Source organism: Corvus moneduloides, chromosome Z (genome assembly GCF_009650955.1).
Source record: "Corvus moneduloides isolate bCorMon1 chromosome Z, bCorMon1.pri, whole genome shotgun sequence".
In the NCBI taxonomy this organism is placed as follows: domain Eukaryota; kingdom Metazoa; phylum Chordata; class Aves; order Passeriformes; family Corvidae; genus Corvus; species Corvus moneduloides.
The window spans coordinates 33,849,241-33,869,732 of NC_045511.1; the positions used below are offsets into that span (position 1 = coordinate 33,849,241).

Consider the following 20,492-nt stretch of genomic DNA (forward strand, 5'->3'; position numbering starts at 1 on the left):
AGTATTTCTTCTTGAAAATAGATATCACTTTGCTTTTAATGGAGAAACTTTATTTATCTCTTCAGGGGTCATCTTTCTATGAATTAAGTTTTCAACAAGGAATCATTAAATATCTCAAGAAACTATTTGCAGTTTATTAAATTACGGGAATATAGGTTTTGTTGAGTACAGTGCAGTGTATTTGTGACTTGACAGTGAACTTAAATACTTATTGGCAGCTGCAACGGAAGAAGTAGAAAGAGGGAATATTGAAAAACCTGTGTGCCCTCTGTTGTTGAAAACCAGAACTCCTGTATTGTTTAGCTGTTTATGAAAATGACAATTGTTCATTCATAACAATAGGTCTGTAATTTTTTTCAGTCCTCCCACCCATATAATCACTGTTAATGGCAAGGAATGTATAAACTTTGCATCATTTAACTTCCTTGGACTTTTGAATAATGAAAAGGTTAAGGTGAGTTCTTCCAGTTATTCTATTTGTGTGATATTCCTCTTTTATTTTGTCTGTTATATTGGCATAAATAATAGCTACAGAAAGCATGAACTTCATCAATAACATATTGAAAAGTAGGAAGGAAGATTATAAACCTTGTAATGCTGTGCTATTCAAGTTTGTATTTTTACTAAAGTTAATCTGGTGTACTTACTGCATGCCTAGTTGGTTATCAAGTTAGATTAGTATTCAACGTCCTTAAGTATTAGAATAAAATGAAGGATGCTTAAACACTTGTCTAAAGTAGTTTTGAGGTGAAATTACTTCATAGAATTCAGTACATTATTATACTTTCTGTGAAGCAGGTTATGTTACATGATACAAAAACTGATCTGTATACATTGGTGTGGAATTGTCAGTGTGAAGTGTATAGAAGAGAGAGCTAATGCAGGAATATTTCACATAATTCTTTCCTGTTAAAGAGTGCAGCCCAGGCTTCTCTGAAGAAATACGGTGTTGGCACTTGTGGACCCAGAGGATTCTATGGTACTTTTGGTGAGTAACTTTCTTTGATCTGCCTTTAAAGGTGCTCAGACTAGTTTGGTAAGCCAGCCAAAATAACGCAATATGTAAGCAAAAAGTTATTTCTGTTGCTCTGAAGAACAGTTATCCTCTAACGCATATTTCACTGTAGTTGTTGAGGATTGGTAGTGTTTATTGCTCCTGGCTTTGTTTCTTACTATTTTATCTGTTTTCTTACTCTTTCTAAAGCTGGTCTTGGAGGAGGATTGCAAAGTTTATAATCTTTTTTAGTTCTGGTAACCACAGTAGAAAGAGAAAATAAACCTATTAGAATTTAATAATACATGGTGACTGTGAGTGTAAATGCCAGTGTGAATTACCGACCACAAGGGGGCAATCTGATTTCTGTGATAACAATTATTAGCTGCATTTCCCTAATGCTGTAGTCAGAATGAAGTTTTCCACTGCTGATAACTTCAGTGTTGTAATTGAGAGACTTTATGACCTGAGCAGGTGTTACTAAGGTAAGGGGCTTTTAAAATTCTTCTTAAGAAGTAGTAAGTTGTTAAATATCAGGCTCTGGAAATAGTTCTGTACAGGCATTTATACTTTGAAATATTGCATAGAAACCGAAGAGTTATACATGGACAGCTGCACAGTTACAGGCTAAAACCATCAACTAATTTTGTGAACTTTCCAGTCTCTTCCGAGAGATGATGGAATTCTGAGGGTGTCTATACTCAAATTATTTCATAGAGTTAGCTTCCGGTAGCCTTGACTTGAATTCAAGACAAAGTTGAGCTTTTCTTAATTAATCAAACTAGTCCTATAAGTGATCAACTAGTTGCTATACCTAATTTGATTTTATAGAAGTCTATCTATCAGAACAGGGCTGAGTCTTGATACCAGTCTTAGGGATTGTTCATTACCTTGGAACCATAATTTGTTTCTAAGGAACGTACTGGTAGCCCACTGATTAGTACAGAGAGCGCTTATAGGAAGCTAGATTTCCCCACTCATCACAGTTCAGCAGTGGTCTCTTGGAATTCATACAGGCTTCTTCCCCTCTCTTCCAAAACACTGAAGTGCTCAAAAAAACTTACGGAATAATAATAACCTTTTGAATCCAAGCTGATTTTAAATTTTGTGAAGTCTTTCACTTTGTTTCAAGTGATTGCTTGAAACAGGTTAAATTTGTTTTTTTCTGGTAAGTGAGAGATTCTTCAGATTGTTTCCTGTCCTCTTTGGAGGGCTAATCCTAATGTGTAAACTATAGCTTTTGCTATTTATTGGCTCCTGAATTTATTGTGTAAGCGCTCCATTTCACAAAGCAAGGAATCTAATCCGCGGCATTGCTACTTGACATCGCTAGAGAAGAAGTGATGTTATACTCACCCATTTGAGGTATCATCTTTTACACACAAAGTAACGGAGGCTACATTTTAAATGGCAGACAAACACCTGCTCTACTTGTTCAATCTGAAATTGTCTTCCCATTTTCACCTAACTTTAAACATTTGAGTGTGGCATCCGTGAGAAGAAACACTTCTTGCATCACTGTGTGCCTTAAACTTTTCACACAATTTTTCACTTGTTGTTACTTCAGTAAATGGGTCATCTTCTGTGCAGAACTATACAGTTTCCTTTTACATTCCTACGTATAATTTAACTGATGGTTGTTGATTGTTACTGCTCAGTTTTATCCCCTCTTAGAAGCTGATATCAGTATTAGAAATCTCTATTTGAAATGTAGATATTGTGTTATAATTTATTTTGAATGGAGACTTGGTTCTTCATATCTATGCCACTTTGAAGGTAATTAATAGATTTAGTGAGTCCCTTTTAAGACATTTTTACTTTGTGTTGTAATCCCGAAAAATGTATCTGTGCCTTTAGCCTATAATGAGCATGAAATAATTGTATATTTACACATACCTGAATATTTGTGGGTGTTTTCTTCATAACTCTCATTTCTTCTGTTTTTGACTTCCATGTGAGCATATGCTAGGCACTAAACAGGCCTTTCATAATAGTTATTAACAATATTAGCTTTATTAATGTTTCATAATTGCATAGAAAGCTGTTCCAGTCTTGTCTTCCTCTGTGCAAATGTACTCCAGGTGGTGGTTGCAGTTTTCAGTTAAGCTAGGTTAATCCAAGTGGTGTAACGAGACTAAAGTGAATCATTGCAATAGAGGAGAGTCAGATAGTATTTGGATTTTATCACAATGAAACCTTAATATTGCCTTAACACTTTTTAACCTCATGGTTTTGAACTTACATGTTCTTGCCCTTGGCAAAATTTACTTAGGCTTGCAAAACTTTTTTCCGTAGCACAAAGCTGAAGATATTTGTTAGCTGCCCTTGCTATAAATACTTGTTTTGCCCACTGTTTTTCACCTAGACCTTGCTTAGTGTAATGGTAGTTGTTGCTGAATAAAGCTCGGTGAGAAGGGTGCAAGTTCCGATTTTGAACAATGATGGTCTTGTCATCTTTTTCAGTTAAATTGTGTAAGTGGTTTCCTCATTTGGAATCAATAGCTGACTGCTCAAAAATAGTAGTTCAGTCCTTATTGCCCCTAATTTGTTATTCTCTACAGAGCTTCAGAAAGAAACATTTTGTACTGAATGTTGTTTATATTTCATGTTTTGAATGCTATGTGGCCCGTCTATTTTAAAATTTTTTTGTTATTGCTGATCTTTGTTGGGCTTTTCATTCAATATATCAAAGGTCATCCTATCTGTTTGGAAGCCTGATTGAAGACTTTTTATTGATCCTGAAGTCCATGTAGCAATGACACAAGAAAAATACACAAAGATTCTGGAAGTGGACTATTTACAATCTCAATCAAGAAAGTAGATGAGATAATTCCAGTCAGTATCCTTCCTTCTGAAGGCTCTGGAGAGGAATGGATGTTCTATATGTCCCTGAATGTTTGGTATATCTAGTGCAGCTGGATCAAAATGACAAGGGTGCAAAAGAAAACTTACAAATCACGAATGATTAACTGTTTGTTTTCATTTAAAAGCAGTGGGAAAACCAATTCCTTTCTGATCTATTTTTTTTACCTGATGCCCAGGTAAACATTAGGAAAAGATTGTTGAGGCTTTATATTTTGCAGGCTGTAGATAAAATTCCTCTTTACTGTGATTGGGAGGCTATTTGAATAAATACCCTTTGCTTTTATTAATAAATACATCAGACGGCTGTGTCCTTTTGGGGAAAGATTCAGCTAGATATATTTAATATGGCAAAGTTGGGATTTTTACGATACCCTTTCTCTCTGCACCCTTTCTGTTGGTGTCTCGTCAGAAAAGGCAACACTGACATAACCACGCCCCACAGATTATTGGAAGAATCTACGTATAACTAATGTTGCTTTATTTGATTTTAGTTTCAATGAACTTCAGTAATTGCAAAAAGATAACACTTGGCCAGTGGTGGTCTTTCAAGTCACACAGTAATGATCTCTATTTGCCTTTTAATCTTACTTATTTCCCAGTGATAACAGGCATAATTCTCTGACTATTGCTAGCAGAAGCAGACAGTGGCAATAGAGTTAGACAGTCAAAATAACCGTTTGTCTGATACAGGTTATTTTGCTTAGTTGGAATACTTAATGCTGTGGTTACCTTTGTGCAGCAACAATCCACTCCCCATGTGGTATTACAGTTTTTAATATTTTGATTTCTGACATTGGTTATTTTGACCTAATTGGCTTGGGAAATGCTGTGTGTGTGATTGGGTCAATATATCTTAAGTGTGAATAATCTCTGGCTTGGAGGTGTGACCTTTTCAATGGGCTAAATTGTGTTCAGGAGATGGTTTGTGACTTGCAGTCTGACAAGAGCAATTTTCTGTTATAATGATAGCTGTGCTTATGTAGTGCAAGCATCAGCTTGGAAGAACTGACAGTCTGCCAACAGGACCTCACTAATTTCTATAAATCACATAATTTGTTTCCTGACTGTAGTAGCTGTGCTCTCTAGTCACAGTCCAAGAAGGCTGCATCATTTGTAGTCTAATCACAAGTAGATTTTAACAACTTTTGCGTAAGAACATTAGAGAAACATGTTGCATAAATATTTTCAGATCTGTCAAAACTTGTGATTAGTTACTTGTCCGTTTAAGTGAAGCTGGATTGGTTGCAACTGGGTTTTGGAAAGTTACTTGTTTTAATTCTTGTCCTACAAATAAATGTTCTCTCTTCTTCAATTGGATGATTTCTAAAATAATAATAGTCTTTTTGATATGAAAAAAAGCTAGCTATCTAAGACATTTTTGATTTTTCTCTCAAATAGATGTGCACTTAGAATTAGAAGAACGGCTAGCAAAATTCATGAGGACAGAGGAAGCTATTATATACTCATATGGATTTGCAACAATTGCCAGTGCTATCCCTGCATATTCAAAGAGAGGGGACATTGTGTTTGTGTAAGTATTGTTTTCTACTTGGGAAATTCCAGATTAAATAGTTTTCCTTTCAATTCTTCTTTTTCATGATTGCTAATCATATTGTTGAACATTTAAAAATACTGCTAGTTTTGATCAACGATTATGTAGTACAAAGTTCAAATATTTTTTCTTTGCCAAATACTACAAATCAGTTACTTCTTTCTTCATGAAAGCATAGTCATGGGCACTCAGCTTCAAAAAAAGCAAAATAACTTGTGCATTCAAATACTAATGTAATTCTAATACCTAATTTTCTTCTTAATAAACTATACAGTAATACTTGCTTTTCTCCTGTTTACCGCTGGCTTCTCACCTTTCTTCCAGGACAGTTGTTCTCCTCATGCCTATTTGCATTGGTTTAGTTGGATAAATATTGGTACATATTAAAGCAACAGAAGAATTGCTGTGCAGAATCAAATAAAGGATTTGGCAGGCGCAGTATCTGGTCCTTGAGAATAGCCAGTCATGTTTTGTGAAGGGATGATTCAAGAACTGGGAGAAACAATGTAACAGTACTCAATTTACGGAGCCAAAGAAGAGGGTTTGGATTTAGGAAGGTGGATTTTTCTTAAATCTTCTGATTCTTACAGTACTTTAGATCTTTAATATCCACAGTGTTTCTTTGACATGCAAATGGCTGACTTGAACATTTTATGAAAAATATGAAGAAATACCTGTTTCAAATACAATACATACTAATTTCTATGGATGCATTTGATTTTTAGACAGGGATTTTCCCCATGCATTTTCCCCATGGAAGCAGGGAGTGAGTGTCAGTGTGGGACTCAGCTGCCTGCTATGGTTAAACTACAACACAGTGATACTTTTGTATTTGTCTGCCAAAATCTCTCTTTGGTGCTCTCTTTTCTAAGTGTAAGGCTTGCAGCCTATTTGACGTCTTTACAGAAGTTCTTTCATAAATTTAATCATGTGTTTTGGTTGTCTTTGATATCTTCTGGATCAGCATTTTTGAGACAAATGACCAGGATTGTGCACACTACTCAAGGATGCCAGTGTACCCTGGATTTAGTTATCTCATACTGTTTCACCTTCTCATTGACAAAAGATCTCACTGTATTTGAAAGCAGCTTGGTTGAAATTACTGCATTTGCCATGTGCAGGTTTGCTTTAGCTGCCACTTTTACAAGATTAGTTGGCCTAAGCAGCTGTGAAATTGCGTAGCCCATCATAGCTGGAAATTTGCTGTCCCAACACTAAAAATGGGGGGATTGTTCTTTGGAAATGGAGATATAATTTCTCAAAGGATATTAAGATGGAGGTTTTGAGTATTTGGAGGACTACAAAAAATGTTACAGGCGCATCTTTGTGCTTTTTTTCTAAGACCCAGAGCAAATGGAGTGAGAGGTTTCTGGGATGATTACTGTGGTATTGTACCTAGTCCATGGAATGCTGTGCTCAAACTGCTGTCGCATACAAACAAAAGGATGAGTGTAGATTTCAAGAAAAAATCTGCTTGCTCGCTTTTAGTGTCTGTAATACACATAAAATTGAGAAGCTTTGAAATGAATTTTCAAAATGTAAATAAATATACGGTGCTTTAAACCATCTGGTTTTGTCTACAGCTAAGTACAAATATCTGCTCAAAAGAAAGACAGTTCTAATAGCCAGCTTTCTTTGAATAATTGCACCATGTTTAACAAACTTAGAAGGGTTTGCTGTATTTACAGAGATGAAGCTGCCTGCTTTGCTATTCAGAAGGGATTACAAGCATCTCGTAGTAACATCAAGTTATTTAAGCATAATGATATGGCTGACCTTGAACGACTGTTGAAAGAACAAGAGACTGAAGATCAAAAGGTACCATTCCTTTGAAGAAATATTTGTACTCTTTTGTGCCACCTCCCCCACATTTTTTTTACTGAGTCATGTAATTGAATGGATGCAGTGCTCAAAGGCAGTTACTTGGTTTTCATAACTATCTGTTGAGCAGTTAATGTTGCTTATTTAATTAAGATAATTTAAAAAAAATATATTTATTTATTTGCATTTGTTGTCTTAACCCTTAGAACTGAGCTCATCAGCATTAGTAGCAGGGGAATATCTTTACAGGCAGATGACTGAAGTGACATAATGTTTTTCTTTTCTTTAAATACTATTACAGAGCTTTATTTTTGGATCTCTGAGAAATTTATGTAACTGTATTTACCTAATAAATCATGCAAGTTAATTACCACTTTGATTGCCACACTATGAAATCAGCACAAAAATGGCTAGTCCTTTATAGAATCAATATGGTTGATTTTTTTTCTTAGTCTTTCCCTATCATGCATTCAACTCTTAAGATGTTCTCTCTCTTGAAAAATTTGAGTCAGTTTGATGGCTTGCTTCTCATTCTGACAGTAATGCAAAAGGATGCCCAAAAGCAGTTACTAGGATCAGGATCAGAAAGTTGATAACTTATTAAATTAGTTTTAAAAGAATTAATTGAGTAGCTATCCTGATTGTATGGTTTGTTTGCACATTTTGTGATAAGACACAGGAAAAGTAGAGTAGATAAATTGTCAATCAGCTTAACATCAGTGTACATCAGTAATGGATCTTATTATTAGCAAATTTATGGATAACATACTAGTTAACATGCCTTGTGGAAGATACATACTGTCAGATAATCTTTACATGTGTTTTTAGATGTGGTTTTCAGACTAATTTGTGTAACACATTTGGTTTGTTAGAGCAGAGTGCTTTGAATTAGCTAAAATTTCTTACTGTAATCAGCTGAATGTGAGCATAAAGTTGGTGGGCAAGAGCTTAATATAGACCATGTGTGTATAACTAAGACGTACTGACTAGAAAAGGTCATATCATTAGAGTTGGTAAAGCCTGTAGAGCAAGACTGTGACTAGTTTGGTACCTACCACACAGAAAAGTCAAATAGATGTTTCTGAATCTTTTTACAAGAACTGAAAAATGAAAGAAGTGTGACTAAATATCCTTATTCAGAAAATAGCAATAAGATTCAAAGTAAATAACAGAGGAATGGCATTTTAAAACAGCGAAACTGAAATTATACCAATTGAAATTTAGCAGAAACAAGTGAGAGATATTTTAATGGTCTGTACTGTATCCAGAGATCAGACAAGGACTTTGTAATGTGTTATGAATACTTTTGCATTGTGTTTTACAAAGACAGTACTTGTAAGAAGTTTGTGTTGCACTGTGAATCCTGGTGCTCAAAACCCTTGTTGAAAAGTCTTCTAAATGCTTAGACTAATGATGAGTATAACAGAGACCAAGATTTGTAGTATTTGTTCTGTGGTTACATTGGTTGTATTTTATTCATAAAGTTCAAATGGATTGGTATAATTTGTTGCAAAACACTGTGTCTTAAATCATGTGTAGAAGTCAAAAGCTTTGAAATTATTACAAAATAAATAAAAGACAAGTAGCCCAGTGAGGCATTTCAACTTTTGTTATAGACAAAAAATAAGTTTAAACTTAAGTAACAGCTTATTTGAAAAAGAGGCCATTCCCTTCAAAAAAATATTCCCTATCAAAAAAAATTTTAGAGCTTTGCTTGTTTAGTAACACTTGAAATAAAGTAAAACCATATCTTTCCCTGAAGAATCCTCGAAAGGCCCGTGTAACTCGAAGGTTTATTGTAGTGGAAGGATTGTATATGAACACAGGAGACATTTGCCCTCTTCCAGAGTTGGTAAGTGGTTTTAGTTTGCGTTTTGAACTGTGTATGAAAGCATGTGTCTAATGAAATAATAGTGATGTGTAATTAAGCCTACATAGAAAAGCTCTGCGTGCGGTTTTTTTATTTACCTTTCTTCTTTCTCACGTGTTTGTGAAATGGTGATTCCAAATCTTAACCTTGTTTTGAAACTTCTGATTAGGATTCTGAAGCTATTGAGACTTAGAAATGAATATCTGACTGTGGTCTTAGTTTTTATCCTGTAAAATATACTATATTTTCAGCTACACTGTATGATACTAGATTGTTAAACTAGGTTATATCTAAAAAAAAGAAAAATAAAGTTTCAAAGAAACCTTGATACAAATGTCAGAAATAATGACTCCAAGGAAGACATTTGCTGTTCAGCATAAAATGGCTTTTTGTGCAGGCTCTACACTTGTAGATGGTGGAAGAAATGGTGTGGAAATGCATCATCTTGAAAGTACTTGAGAACCTATTAAAAAAAGGGTTTTTTTAATATATGAACATTTGTGAAACTTGTTCTAGTATTACATGGAGGAATAATTTTGAAGGCTGTTAAAATGTCTTAATGACAGAACAGAATTCTAGAACAGACTTTTATGCAGTATTCAGCATACTGTCCTTGTCTTTCTTTACCATATCTCTCATTTTGTCACCAAATTCTGACATATATTTTATATAATTTTCTTTGTTTTAGATAAAATTGAAGTATAAATACAAAGTTAGAATATTTTTGGAGGAGAGCCTTTCCTTTGGAGTCCTTGGAGAACATGGAAGAGGAATTACTGAACACTTTGGAATAAATGTATGTACTTTTTTGTTGTGAATGGAGATTTGTACAGAAGCAAGTTGTGCAATTGTTTTCTAATACCTGTGGCATTAACAGATAGTTTTTTAGTGTACAGTAGACATTTAGATACCGGGATTTTAAAAATACGGGTTTTTTTAAAATATAGGTTTTTTTAGCAGTCCTAAAGCTTTCAGGTCTTGGCAGTCTTTCATGTGCTTACTTGAAGTAGTTTTACTTATCTTTAATGACAAAGATAACAAAAGAATTTTTACAGTGCATAATTCTATCCTTTTTTGGGACATGCAATGAGATAATGAGTACTGTCTTTTCCAGCTGCATACACTTAAAAGTGTCACTCTGACACAGAAGTATTTGAGGTCTTGGAGTAAATAAGAAAGATCTTTGCAGTATATAGCCATCCTGTTTTACTCTATTGCCTTTTACTCCAGTGGAGAAAAATAGGATAAAATTTTCAGTGGTTCTTGCAAAGGTGTTATTGTGGTACTTTACCAGCAGATTAAGCCGAACTATTTTTCCAAGGGTCCACTTTTCATGTGTTTATGCAGCTGAGGAGTACTTTGGAAATTCAAAATGGTATCCTTGCAGCTGCTTACTACCACAGTCCCCTGAGCTGAGGTAAAGGAAGAAGAGCTTTTTTGTTTGCCAGTGTTCTAGTGTGGAGCATCTCTCACTACATTCTGACAGTATCTGAATTCAGCTTGGAAGTGAAATAAAAAATTCTGAGAATCATTCTGTCTTCCCCTTTGTCCTGTTGCTTTCAATTAATACCAAACATGGAAAAGGGAAAATTAGTTTAGAAAAGGAAACAGTGTTACTGTGATACATGCCAACTGCCATCTAATTAACTGGCTTCTATGTTAAATTCCTTTCCAATTAATTGACTTTTACAATAAATTAATTTACGGACAAAATCTTTCAGAGCCTGGCAAAAGAAAATACTTGCAACTAACAAGTGAAATAAGACAATTGTGTCTCTAATGTTCAGACTATTTTAATTAGGTCTATGCTTAATTTTAATCACATTCTACCTTCTACTGACTACAGTGCAACTTATACTCTTAAAGGAAACTGCCACACTGAGTGCATTGTGGAATTGTCACCAGTATCTAAATAATTTATCTGTTTGTGTTCTTCACATTGCAATACCTGGAAGAGGGAGATCATATGCAATTTACTTACAGATCCATAAATCTCAATTTCCCAAAGTCCTTTCTGTATTGCTCAAAAGTATTATTATTATTTCAGTTGTACTTTCATTTTATTATGTCGTAGTTTGGTAGATCTTCCCTAGTATTCATGGTAATATGAAACAAGATATATTTTTAATAGGTTAACTTATAAATGGTCTTGATGCAATCAAAAGCATCTTTTAATAATTTGTTGATTTAACTGACAGATTGATGATATAGATCTTATTAGTGCAAACATGGAAAATTCACTGGCTTCTATTGGTGGATTTTGCTGCGGAAGATCTTTTATTATTGATCATCAGGTAAGACAGATCTCTTTTTAAATAGTCTGGCACTATTAGTTACTTATATATAAGAGTTAGTTATTACTCTCAGTTAGGAAGTATGATATAGATGATTATGCAGTATTTGATTCTATACAGAAATTCTCTGGTTCTATGAAATATTGTAGATGAACTGGAGACCTGCTTTGAAATCCTTACATGTACTTGTAGGTGTGGAGGAGAGGCTGTTTATATGTACATGAATTACTTTTTAAAACATTGTCTACATTACTGTAAAAAAATTTTTTTTTTCCTTTTCTCCCCTAGCGATTGTCTGGTCAAGGCTATTGCTTTTCTGCCTCCCTACCTCCTTTGTTAGCTGCTGCTGCTATTGAGGCTCTGAATATTATGGAAGATAATCCAGGTACATAATTCAGGAAAATGTTGTCCTTCAGTTTTAATTCACCCCAGACTAATAAGTTGAACTTCTCCCTACTTTTATTCCTCACCTTTTTACTCTGATGTCCTCTTTATTTTTTTGCTAATTAATTTTGCATGCATGTTGTTTTCTTCATGTTATTTCCCACTCTGCTTTTCTTCTTCAGTCTTTCCTTCCCTTTCCTTCTTACAGCTGAAAATAAGCTGGTTATTTGAGGCTAAGAGGGACACGGGTAGTTTTAAAAAGCAAATAAGAAATCTTTATTCTGCTGCTTAGATCAGTGATATGCCTCTTCCTTAAAAACATTCCTTCAGCACAAATGAAGGAAGAGAAGGTTAAATAGAAACAAATGGTAATATATTTCCTCGGGAGTGAACAACCCTCTCCTTTCCACTTGCACTATATAATTAGGTTTTTTTCCTTCTCTAGTTAAGCATTCAGGCAAGAGTCTCAGGAATGATCAGGGTGCAAACTGCCTGCAATTTTGCAGGACCAAATACAGGGCATTTGTATAAAGTCGGCAGGTAGAAATTTCTGCTCTAGGAGTCAACTAGAAAAGCCCTTAAAGATAATCTAGTTCCAACACCCTTGCCATCAGCAGGGACACCTAGACCAAGACTCTCATCCAACCTGGCCTTGAAAAATCTTTTTCCTGACCGGGAATTGAACCCAGGCCACAGCGCTGCCAAATCCCTGCCACTAGAACTATCTGGGAAGGAATTTTGCTTTCATTTTATTTTTTTTTAGGAAGTGGACGGGCTGAGAGGCACATGAGGACAAAATTGGCCAAATTGTGTATATTTGGTTTTAACCTTCATTTGCATCAACAGATTGGAGGACATCTGCAGAGATGCAGTATTTAATTTGTGACAAATAAATGAAAATTACTGGGTAGCCCATGCCCAGTCCTCTGAAGTGAAATAGAATCAAGAAAAAATTAAGAGTAAGTTACAGGGCTGTTAGGTGTAGTGTAGGTTTAGCCTTCACCAAGGAAAGGAGCCACGATTTGGAGATCCAGGAGTCAGTTTCCTCTTAAGGAATCTGCAGTGAATTGGGGATAGGATCAATGAGCAGCACCTGCATGGCAATAGATATTTATGGATATTTATAAATTGGACCTGCCATTTCAGTCCCATTACAAAGTGTTTATGTCATCATTTCCATATGGTCATGAACAGCAGCAGCTCCATATGCAGCTGGAGTAATGAGATAAAGGGAAGTAGTGCATTTGTCAGGACTTAAAAGCTTGTCATTTCCTGGCAGAAGTGGGAATCGGGAACATTAAGAGGAGTAGTAAAGAGACTTAGTAGTTTAAGAGATATACATACCTTTGATTCCAGATGCTATATTTGAAATCTTAGAGAAATAGAAAGTAGAAACAGGAAATCTAAGCCTTTTCTTTTTCTGTTTTGTTTTGGATTTTTTTGTAATGTTTTGTTTTCTTGTTGTTTTTTTGTATGTAGACATTTTTCAGACTCTCCGGGCTAAATGCGAACGAATTCACAAAGCTTTACAGGGGTAAGTGTGGCTTTTGGGGCTTTTTAGGCTTTTATTTGGCTATGCCTTTATAATGCCAACTTTAAAGAACTTTTCTTGCCCAAATCTGTTTCTGGTTTTACAGATGCTTAGCGTGGGATATGTACTCTCAATTATGTATGTATTAAAGGAGGAATAGTATTCTTTCCCAACTGTCTGTTACGCTACTAAAAAGAGTCCAAGTTTTTTAAATCCCTCACAGGTTTTTAAGTGAGATTATACCTTAAGGCTAGTGAGGAAGTCAGCAATCTCTTACACATTAAAATCTTCAGGAGAGTGTGGTAGCTCTCAGCAACACAAAGTGTTGATAAAGCATTTTGAAAATTGTGTAAATAAAAGCATTTGGAATGAAGCTTAGCAGATACTCTTTCAGACAACCCAGTGGACCTTTCAGTCACCTTGAATACAATATTGTTCTTACATATTTGACTTGAACATTAAAATAGTAAAAAATTACCCGTTGTTCCGGAGACACATAGAAAATTGCTAGAATTTATCTGAAAAATAAGGTTTAAAATTTCCTAACACAATGCTGTTTTAAAACACGACTATACTGACTAACTGCTTTTTTTTTCCTGTCAGGTATTGATACTAGAAAGATACAGAAATTGCTGTGATATTCAACAATCATTTAATGTGCAATAATTGTGCAATTGTATTTTACAATTCTTCTTCCTGAATAATTTTCTGTTGCATATCCCAGAAATTAATAACCTTTAAAAACACTCATACAAAATCTCTAATGCATGATTAATTATACTAATTTCTTTGAAATCATACTACCATGAAATTATCCCAGTCTTCTTAAAAGGTGTGTTAAGCAAGCTTATCAAAGTCCAGAAATCAAAATTACACCTCATAATTGATATGCATTTATATGACCTGTTAATTTTGGGGACCAGAGGTCTTGCTTGGATATTGGATACAGATTTTTGGATGGTAATAACTCAGTCCTGATTGTGTGTGATGTGTCAGGACAATGACAATCAAATGGCAGTCATTCAGTCAAATTCTAGAAACCCAAATAACACCTGTTTCTATGTACAGTTTAGGGAACAATTCTAGTCATATAACTAATTTTAGAGGAGCTTCTGACTAAGTGACAGATGATGCTGTAAAGATTTTCTACAGGAAATAATTTAAAATCATAAATCTTTCCAAATCTTTCAAAACCTCCAAGCAAAACCTTTGCTCCTTCTTATCCCTTAAATGATAAAAAAGTTTATTATTGTTCTTAGTGTAGACTCGAAAGACTTGACCTAGCTCGCTGGGTTTTTATCAGCAACTTACAGGCCTAACACAGACATTGCTCTTATATCTTCATAAGGATTCTTTAAGAATTTTTGAATGATTAATTCTTTTTGCAAAAGGATGAGTAACTCTTGTTATACAAATGTACTGAAACTCCTTAATAAAAACATTCGCTTGACAAGTTTTGTTATCTTTGTGTAATGCAAGCTGAAATGCACATATGTTTTGTCTGCATTAGTATCAGTAAAGTGAAATATCCATCTTTTCTCACTCACCACCTAGAAAGGGGAAACACTTGTTATCTAGAATTTCAACACATCTTCAAGTAGGATGTACATCAAAGCCTTTTTATTTGTTTTAGGATTTCTGGTTTAAAAGTAGTGGGAGAATCTTTTTCTCCAGCATTGCACTTGCAGTTGGAGGAGAGCTGTGGATCTCGAGAGAATGATGTGAAGTTACTCAAAAGAGTTGTGGATTATGTAAGTGTCCCCATAGTAATTAAAATATATCATTGACTTTGAATGTTAATAATGAAGGAAGGGTAGGGAGGCTTGTTGGGTAACTTGTTGAATTATCTTGCAGGAATGCTGCAAGAAACTCAGTTTCTTTACTGATAATACTGCTCTGTTAAAGATCATCTTCTCACCATTTCTTGCTGCCGATAGTTAGGTCTGTAGCTCTGGATTAAAAAGTATATATTAGACTTTTTACTTCAGGAAATAATTATTTCCTGTTCTCTCTTTCAGTGCTCAAATCTGCATATAAAACTGTTGCTTAGACAACTTTTATAATGTTAATAAGAACTGTGTTCTGGAGGTGCACTTTAACCATTTAAGGTCAACCTTTGCTTCTTTGAGTTTGTGAACTTGTGTTTTTTATGTGTGGACAATCTCATATTCTATATGTAGTATTTTTCCCTTCCTCAATACATATTGGTTCTCTTTGTCCCACATGGGGAGGTGGGGGTTAATGGAAAGGTTTATATATCAGGTGGCAGATAAACAAGACTACACAACAAAGAAATTCTGAAGTTAATTTCCTTGTAAATATGCTTAAATATGATTTAATTGCCTGATAAATACGGTATGTTTGCCTGATTACATGGAGGTGAAAACTAAAGACACTGCACCATAAACTGTTTTATGTGTTAAAGCTGTATTGAAATTAGAAATGATTTTGCACAACCTTCCCAACCTCCATTTGGGAAAGAACTTGCATTTATCTTGACACTAGATTAATAAAAGCTAGTTATATGTATTTGGTGATCAAATAGATAAGCCATCAGAAATTCCCAGGATGACTGCTGTATTTGCTTTATTTGTAGTGCATGAATAGTGGTATTGCGTTAACACAGGCTCGCTATCTGGAGAAAGAAGAAAAATGTCTTCCTCCACCCAGGTTAGCAGAAAGTTACTGTGTTACTTGATTTTTATTGTGTATGGCTCTCCATCTCTTTTCGTACAAAGATGGAGTTTTGTTCAGTGGACTGGATTAAATAGTTGGTTCTTAAAAAAATGGGAGAGGCCCCATTTTTGATGCATATATTCAGTGACTGTTACAGGTTGCTAGTACCATTAAATAAATGTATCAAAACTACCTGTATCTTGGGGATCAGCATGTAGCCTGTTAGCAGGCACATTTCCATGAGCTGCACCTCTGTAGGTAAAAAATATAACAGATTTCGGCAATGTGTATGGCGGGGTAGCAGAGCGGGGGCAAAAAAGTAGTTTGACCACGTCTGTTTAGTCGTATGTCTTGTTTCTGGTTGAATTTGAATTTGTAATAATTTCCCTACAGATAGCGATCTTAATGTGTTGAAATTAGTACGAAACAATTCTAAAGCTGAAGTCTAGGACTAAAGTTTACTGTGTATGTTCTGGTTTTCTTTTTCTAGTATTCGAGTAGTGATAACAGTGGAACAAACAGAACAAGAACTGGACAAAGCTGCATCACTTCTTAAGGAAGCTGCACAGTCTGTATTGAATTAGACGGCTGTTTTTGGATTCCTCTTTCCCCACATTATCAGGATAAGTGTTTTACACTGTACAGTGACTTCCAGATTCTTCCACTGATGGCATTGAAATCTGACTAGCAAAATTGTTCTAGAGTGGTACAAATGCAGTGAGGGGAAGAATGCTGAATTTTGGAGTTGCCGAATAACACAGTGTTGTTCCAGTTCAAACTCTACCATTTATTAGCATTACTTAAAATGGGATATCACTGTTGCATTCATGACTCTTTCATATGTTTAATATAAAAAGTTTTAAATTTATTTCCTCAAACCCTTAAACATTCTCAAAAATGTGTATGAATATTCAGTTTCACCCCAAACCATGTAAAATGTATTGTTTTCTCTGCATTTTCTCAGAATGTGGAAACTTCAAATAAGTTTCAAGGAATTATTCCTCCCCACCTTCCAGATGAAAATACACTGTTCCTAATACTTCTTCCAAAAGGAAGAAAATAACACATTAAGATATAATTTTGTGCTATATTATGTCATTTATTATTGAATTATAGGAGGGAAGAACTTCAGCTCTTTTTGTTTATATATCTTTCTCTAACCATTTTTGGCAGCCAGGTTTTAAGAAAGCCTGGCCAGAGAATTCTATTGTCTAACCAGTAAATTCATATCAAATACTATTTGCTTCCAGCATTCCATGTGTAATTATATGCATGTTTGATATTATGGGTGAGGTTTTTCATATTATTAACTTTAAAATATCTAAATTCAAACCTCTGAATTGTGAAACTTATGTAATTCCAATGCAGTATGTTCAGATAGGGGAGCTTTGTACCAGTCTTGAAGAGGAGTAATAAGCAACATGGAAAATGAACCAAGGTTTTGAAACAGCAACTAAATACTAGCTTAGTCAAACTGCTTTTAAACACAAAAATGATGTGTGCTTAGTTTTATCTTAAACATCTATACCTTAGAAGGGAAGACTCACAGATAGCTACTAAAAGTTTAGATGGTACAAATACTACTGAAACACAACTCAATCTTTGCACATAAAATTCCCAAGTAAATTGATAGTAGTATCTGGAGGTTGTGCTGTCAGGATTTTAAGTAAGCACAGATGGACATTGCACATATGGACACTTTACTTCAATCAGGAAACTGGTAAGGAAGTATGTACCTTTTTATAAAACAAAAAATACAGCTTTTTATTTCAAGATTTTGCTTTAAGAATGCCTGTCTAAAAATTTTGTATTCTACCTAATATGTGTTGAGTTGTTTTGTACTTATGTGCCTTTTTGGTTGCTACTACAAGGATTACAGGACTATTTTTGAGAAACATCATTGTTAAATACAAAGTTAATTATGTTTGATTTAGATTTTTACTTATGCAATTGGATTTTGTAGCAATGCAACATATGGTTGACCATATATTGCTGAATATTCTACATTACGTGAGCATAGTCTATGTTGCCTCCAGTTCATAGAGACTGTTTTTATGCTGGCTTTCAAAACTTTTCAGCTGTGTACATTCAGATAGAATATCTAAAGTTGTGTTGGGGCACTTCTGTGATTGTTCCTTGACATTTGAAATAGTCAAATCAGTATCTGTGCAATGTAGAAAAGCCTTCATCCCAATGTGAAAGAGTATTCCTATTTCACTGACATTTATGTTTTCTCTGTTAACTGTGAGTAAAAGCCAGTGAGAAGCCAACAATTTAAAAGAAAAAAAAAATGTGCAGAATGAACTGACTCCCATTTTACAGACTGGAACTGAAGTGCCGAAAAGTCATCTTGAAGACCCTCAGAGACTGTGAGAAATGGAAATTGTTATCGCTCTACTTTGAGCTTTTGAGCCATTTTTGGTTTGATAATTGAAACCTGCATATTCGAGTAAAGTCAAGCCTTTGATGTATAAACTTGGAACAAATGAGGTACTTTGATTCAAGTGCAGCAAATAAATAGTTTTGGAGTTAAGATAAAGCAAAGGGAAGGTAAGCAAATAACAATTGCCATTGAAATCCTAGGTTGCAAAATCTATATTTAATTCTCGCATTTTATTTTAGGTTGTCTGCAAATGGGGTGGAATTTTTGTTGTGCTTAGAGAATTAGCAATAATTTTTAGATAAATGGATTTGTGTTGTTATTTTTGTTCTTGTTTTGTTGGGTATTTTTGCTTTTAAATGCAGTGATAACAACTAAAGTAGCAAGAAGCAGAGTGAAATTTCTAGCAATTTCAAAGCTGTGACTAATTGGTTCTGATGAAATAAAAGTTCAGAAATGTTGCTAAGAGATGCCATAATCTGATTCATTTGACAAACACATACCCACCATTAAAACATTGGTAAAACTGCCTTTGTCCTTTTTTACTGTTTGCCAGTGTATAGGAAAGAAGCATTTGGATCACAGTAAAGTGAATACCTTGGTTGATAGCAGTTGAAGTGCTGTTGTAGTGTGTGTTTTACTGACAGGTTATATGTATGGTCTCTGTGAGAAATTAAGACACTTACAAGATGTAACTGGTGGAGAGGGATATTCCTGGTCAGTTTAAGCATGTCTGGCTCCTCTTCATTTTGAGTTTTTTGATAAATGTCTCTGACATGGCAAGCAGATGAAGAAATGGGTGGCTCTGGGGAAAAATGTTGATTGGGGTTAGGGAGACAGCACGTGATTCTGATTAAACGTCTGACATTTGAAAAATCAGAAGCCTGTTAAGGAGCTTAACTGCCCAGTGCTCTTGCCTGATAGATATATGAACAAATCTGTGTTAGTTACTTTGTAGTTATGTTTGGATGAAGTGGGATTTTTCCATCCATTTCTTCAGATGTGAGCATGAGACTGGAGTTGAGTGGAAAGGTATTGAGTGGGATACTGTGAGATGAATCAAACACAAAGACCTTATCCCAAACTTCAAAGTATCTTTTGAAAATAAATTTTATTTCAATCAATTTATGTATTTTGCTTTGCCAGATATTTGGAACAGAGTTTCAGCTAAGTGGATAATAGATCCAGTATTTTAATTAGTGATCAAAAATAAATGTTGTTAATTTTTTTTTAATTGAAGATTAATACCTGGTAGTTGAGAAGGAAGGCATTTTAACTGTAAAAAGCTGGCCATTTATTGAAATTGTCTTGATGGAAGCAATTTTTTGCAATATGTGGGATAGACTGGAAAGCATTTATACTTTGAAGATATTTTAGCTTGAAGAAACATGTCTATGTGATATATATATATACTTATTTTAAACAAAGAGATTTATTTTCCTTGAATATTTAAAAATAAATGATTGCTATTTGTGTCGTTTTGTGGTTTTTACAGGAAAAACTACAGATGCCTTTTCTGTTTATTATAGTAATCATTATTTTTGGATAGGAGGTGAAATGCATAAGGAGGGTATTAGGAAAGAAAGAGATGTATGGCTGAGTAACTTTGATTTTTTTTTTTTCCACTTTTGAAATATGAACCCAGTCAATGCACAGAATGGTGTACTGTCTCCTTTCTGTCACTCCATCTGGACTTTATTATTTTAAACAGGGTTGTGGAGTGTTGGCATTCACTGATCTATGAAGTTGCTACCGCAAAAGTGTCTTGCATCTTAAGATGACTAGAGAAGTACACATGTAAATGTACAGAGCTATAAATGCTGCTTAAATAGAGGAAATATTTACAACTAACACAAAGCATTTGTACATTAAACTGTTTCAGTGTCCTAATAAAAGGAAGCGTCTGGATAACCTTTCTTTTTGTGTTGTTACGTTCTTTGGCAGTTTTCATGGTAGTAAGGTATTAGACTTACTCTGTCTTGCTGTTGATAGATTTTCCAGGTTTTAGTTTCCTGTCCGTTGTGTACTAGGTAATTGCAAAACATGCGTAGTAGAAGTCACAGAAACTACTAAATCAGCTGAAGAGTACCTATCAGGGAAGAACAGTTTCTACATGTCCAATTTC

At 34.6% G+C, this 20,492-nt stretch overlaps 1 protein-coding gene across 1 annotated transcript in view; it reads left to right on the plus strand.

Annotated features, from left to right (window-relative positions):
* Positions 1-20,283, plus strand: part of SPTLC1 (serine palmitoyltransferase long chain base subunit 1) — a 34,160-nt gene extending 13,877 nt beyond the window's left edge. The window contains exons 4-15 of the mRNA XM_032095945.1: positions 361-454; positions 916-988; positions 5,258-5,390; positions 7,100-7,229; positions 8,995-9,084; positions 9,791-9,898; positions 11,301-11,396; positions 11,685-11,781; positions 13,260-13,314; positions 14,945-15,062; positions 15,908-15,981; positions 16,478-20,283. Coding sequence (XP_031951836.1) covers positions 361-454; positions 916-988; positions 5,258-5,390; positions 7,100-7,229; positions 8,995-9,084; positions 9,791-9,898; positions 11,301-11,396; positions 11,685-11,781; positions 13,260-13,314; positions 14,945-15,062; positions 15,908-15,981; positions 16,478-16,571 — 1,162 coding nt within the window. The 3' untranslated portion in view covers positions 16,572-20,283. The remainder of the gene's footprint in view (positions 1-360; positions 455-915; positions 989-5,257; positions 5,391-7,099; positions 7,230-8,994; positions 9,085-9,790; positions 9,899-11,300; positions 11,397-11,684; positions 11,782-13,259; positions 13,315-14,944; positions 15,063-15,907; positions 15,982-16,477) is intronic.
* Positions 20,284-20,492: the final 209 nt, after the last annotated feature.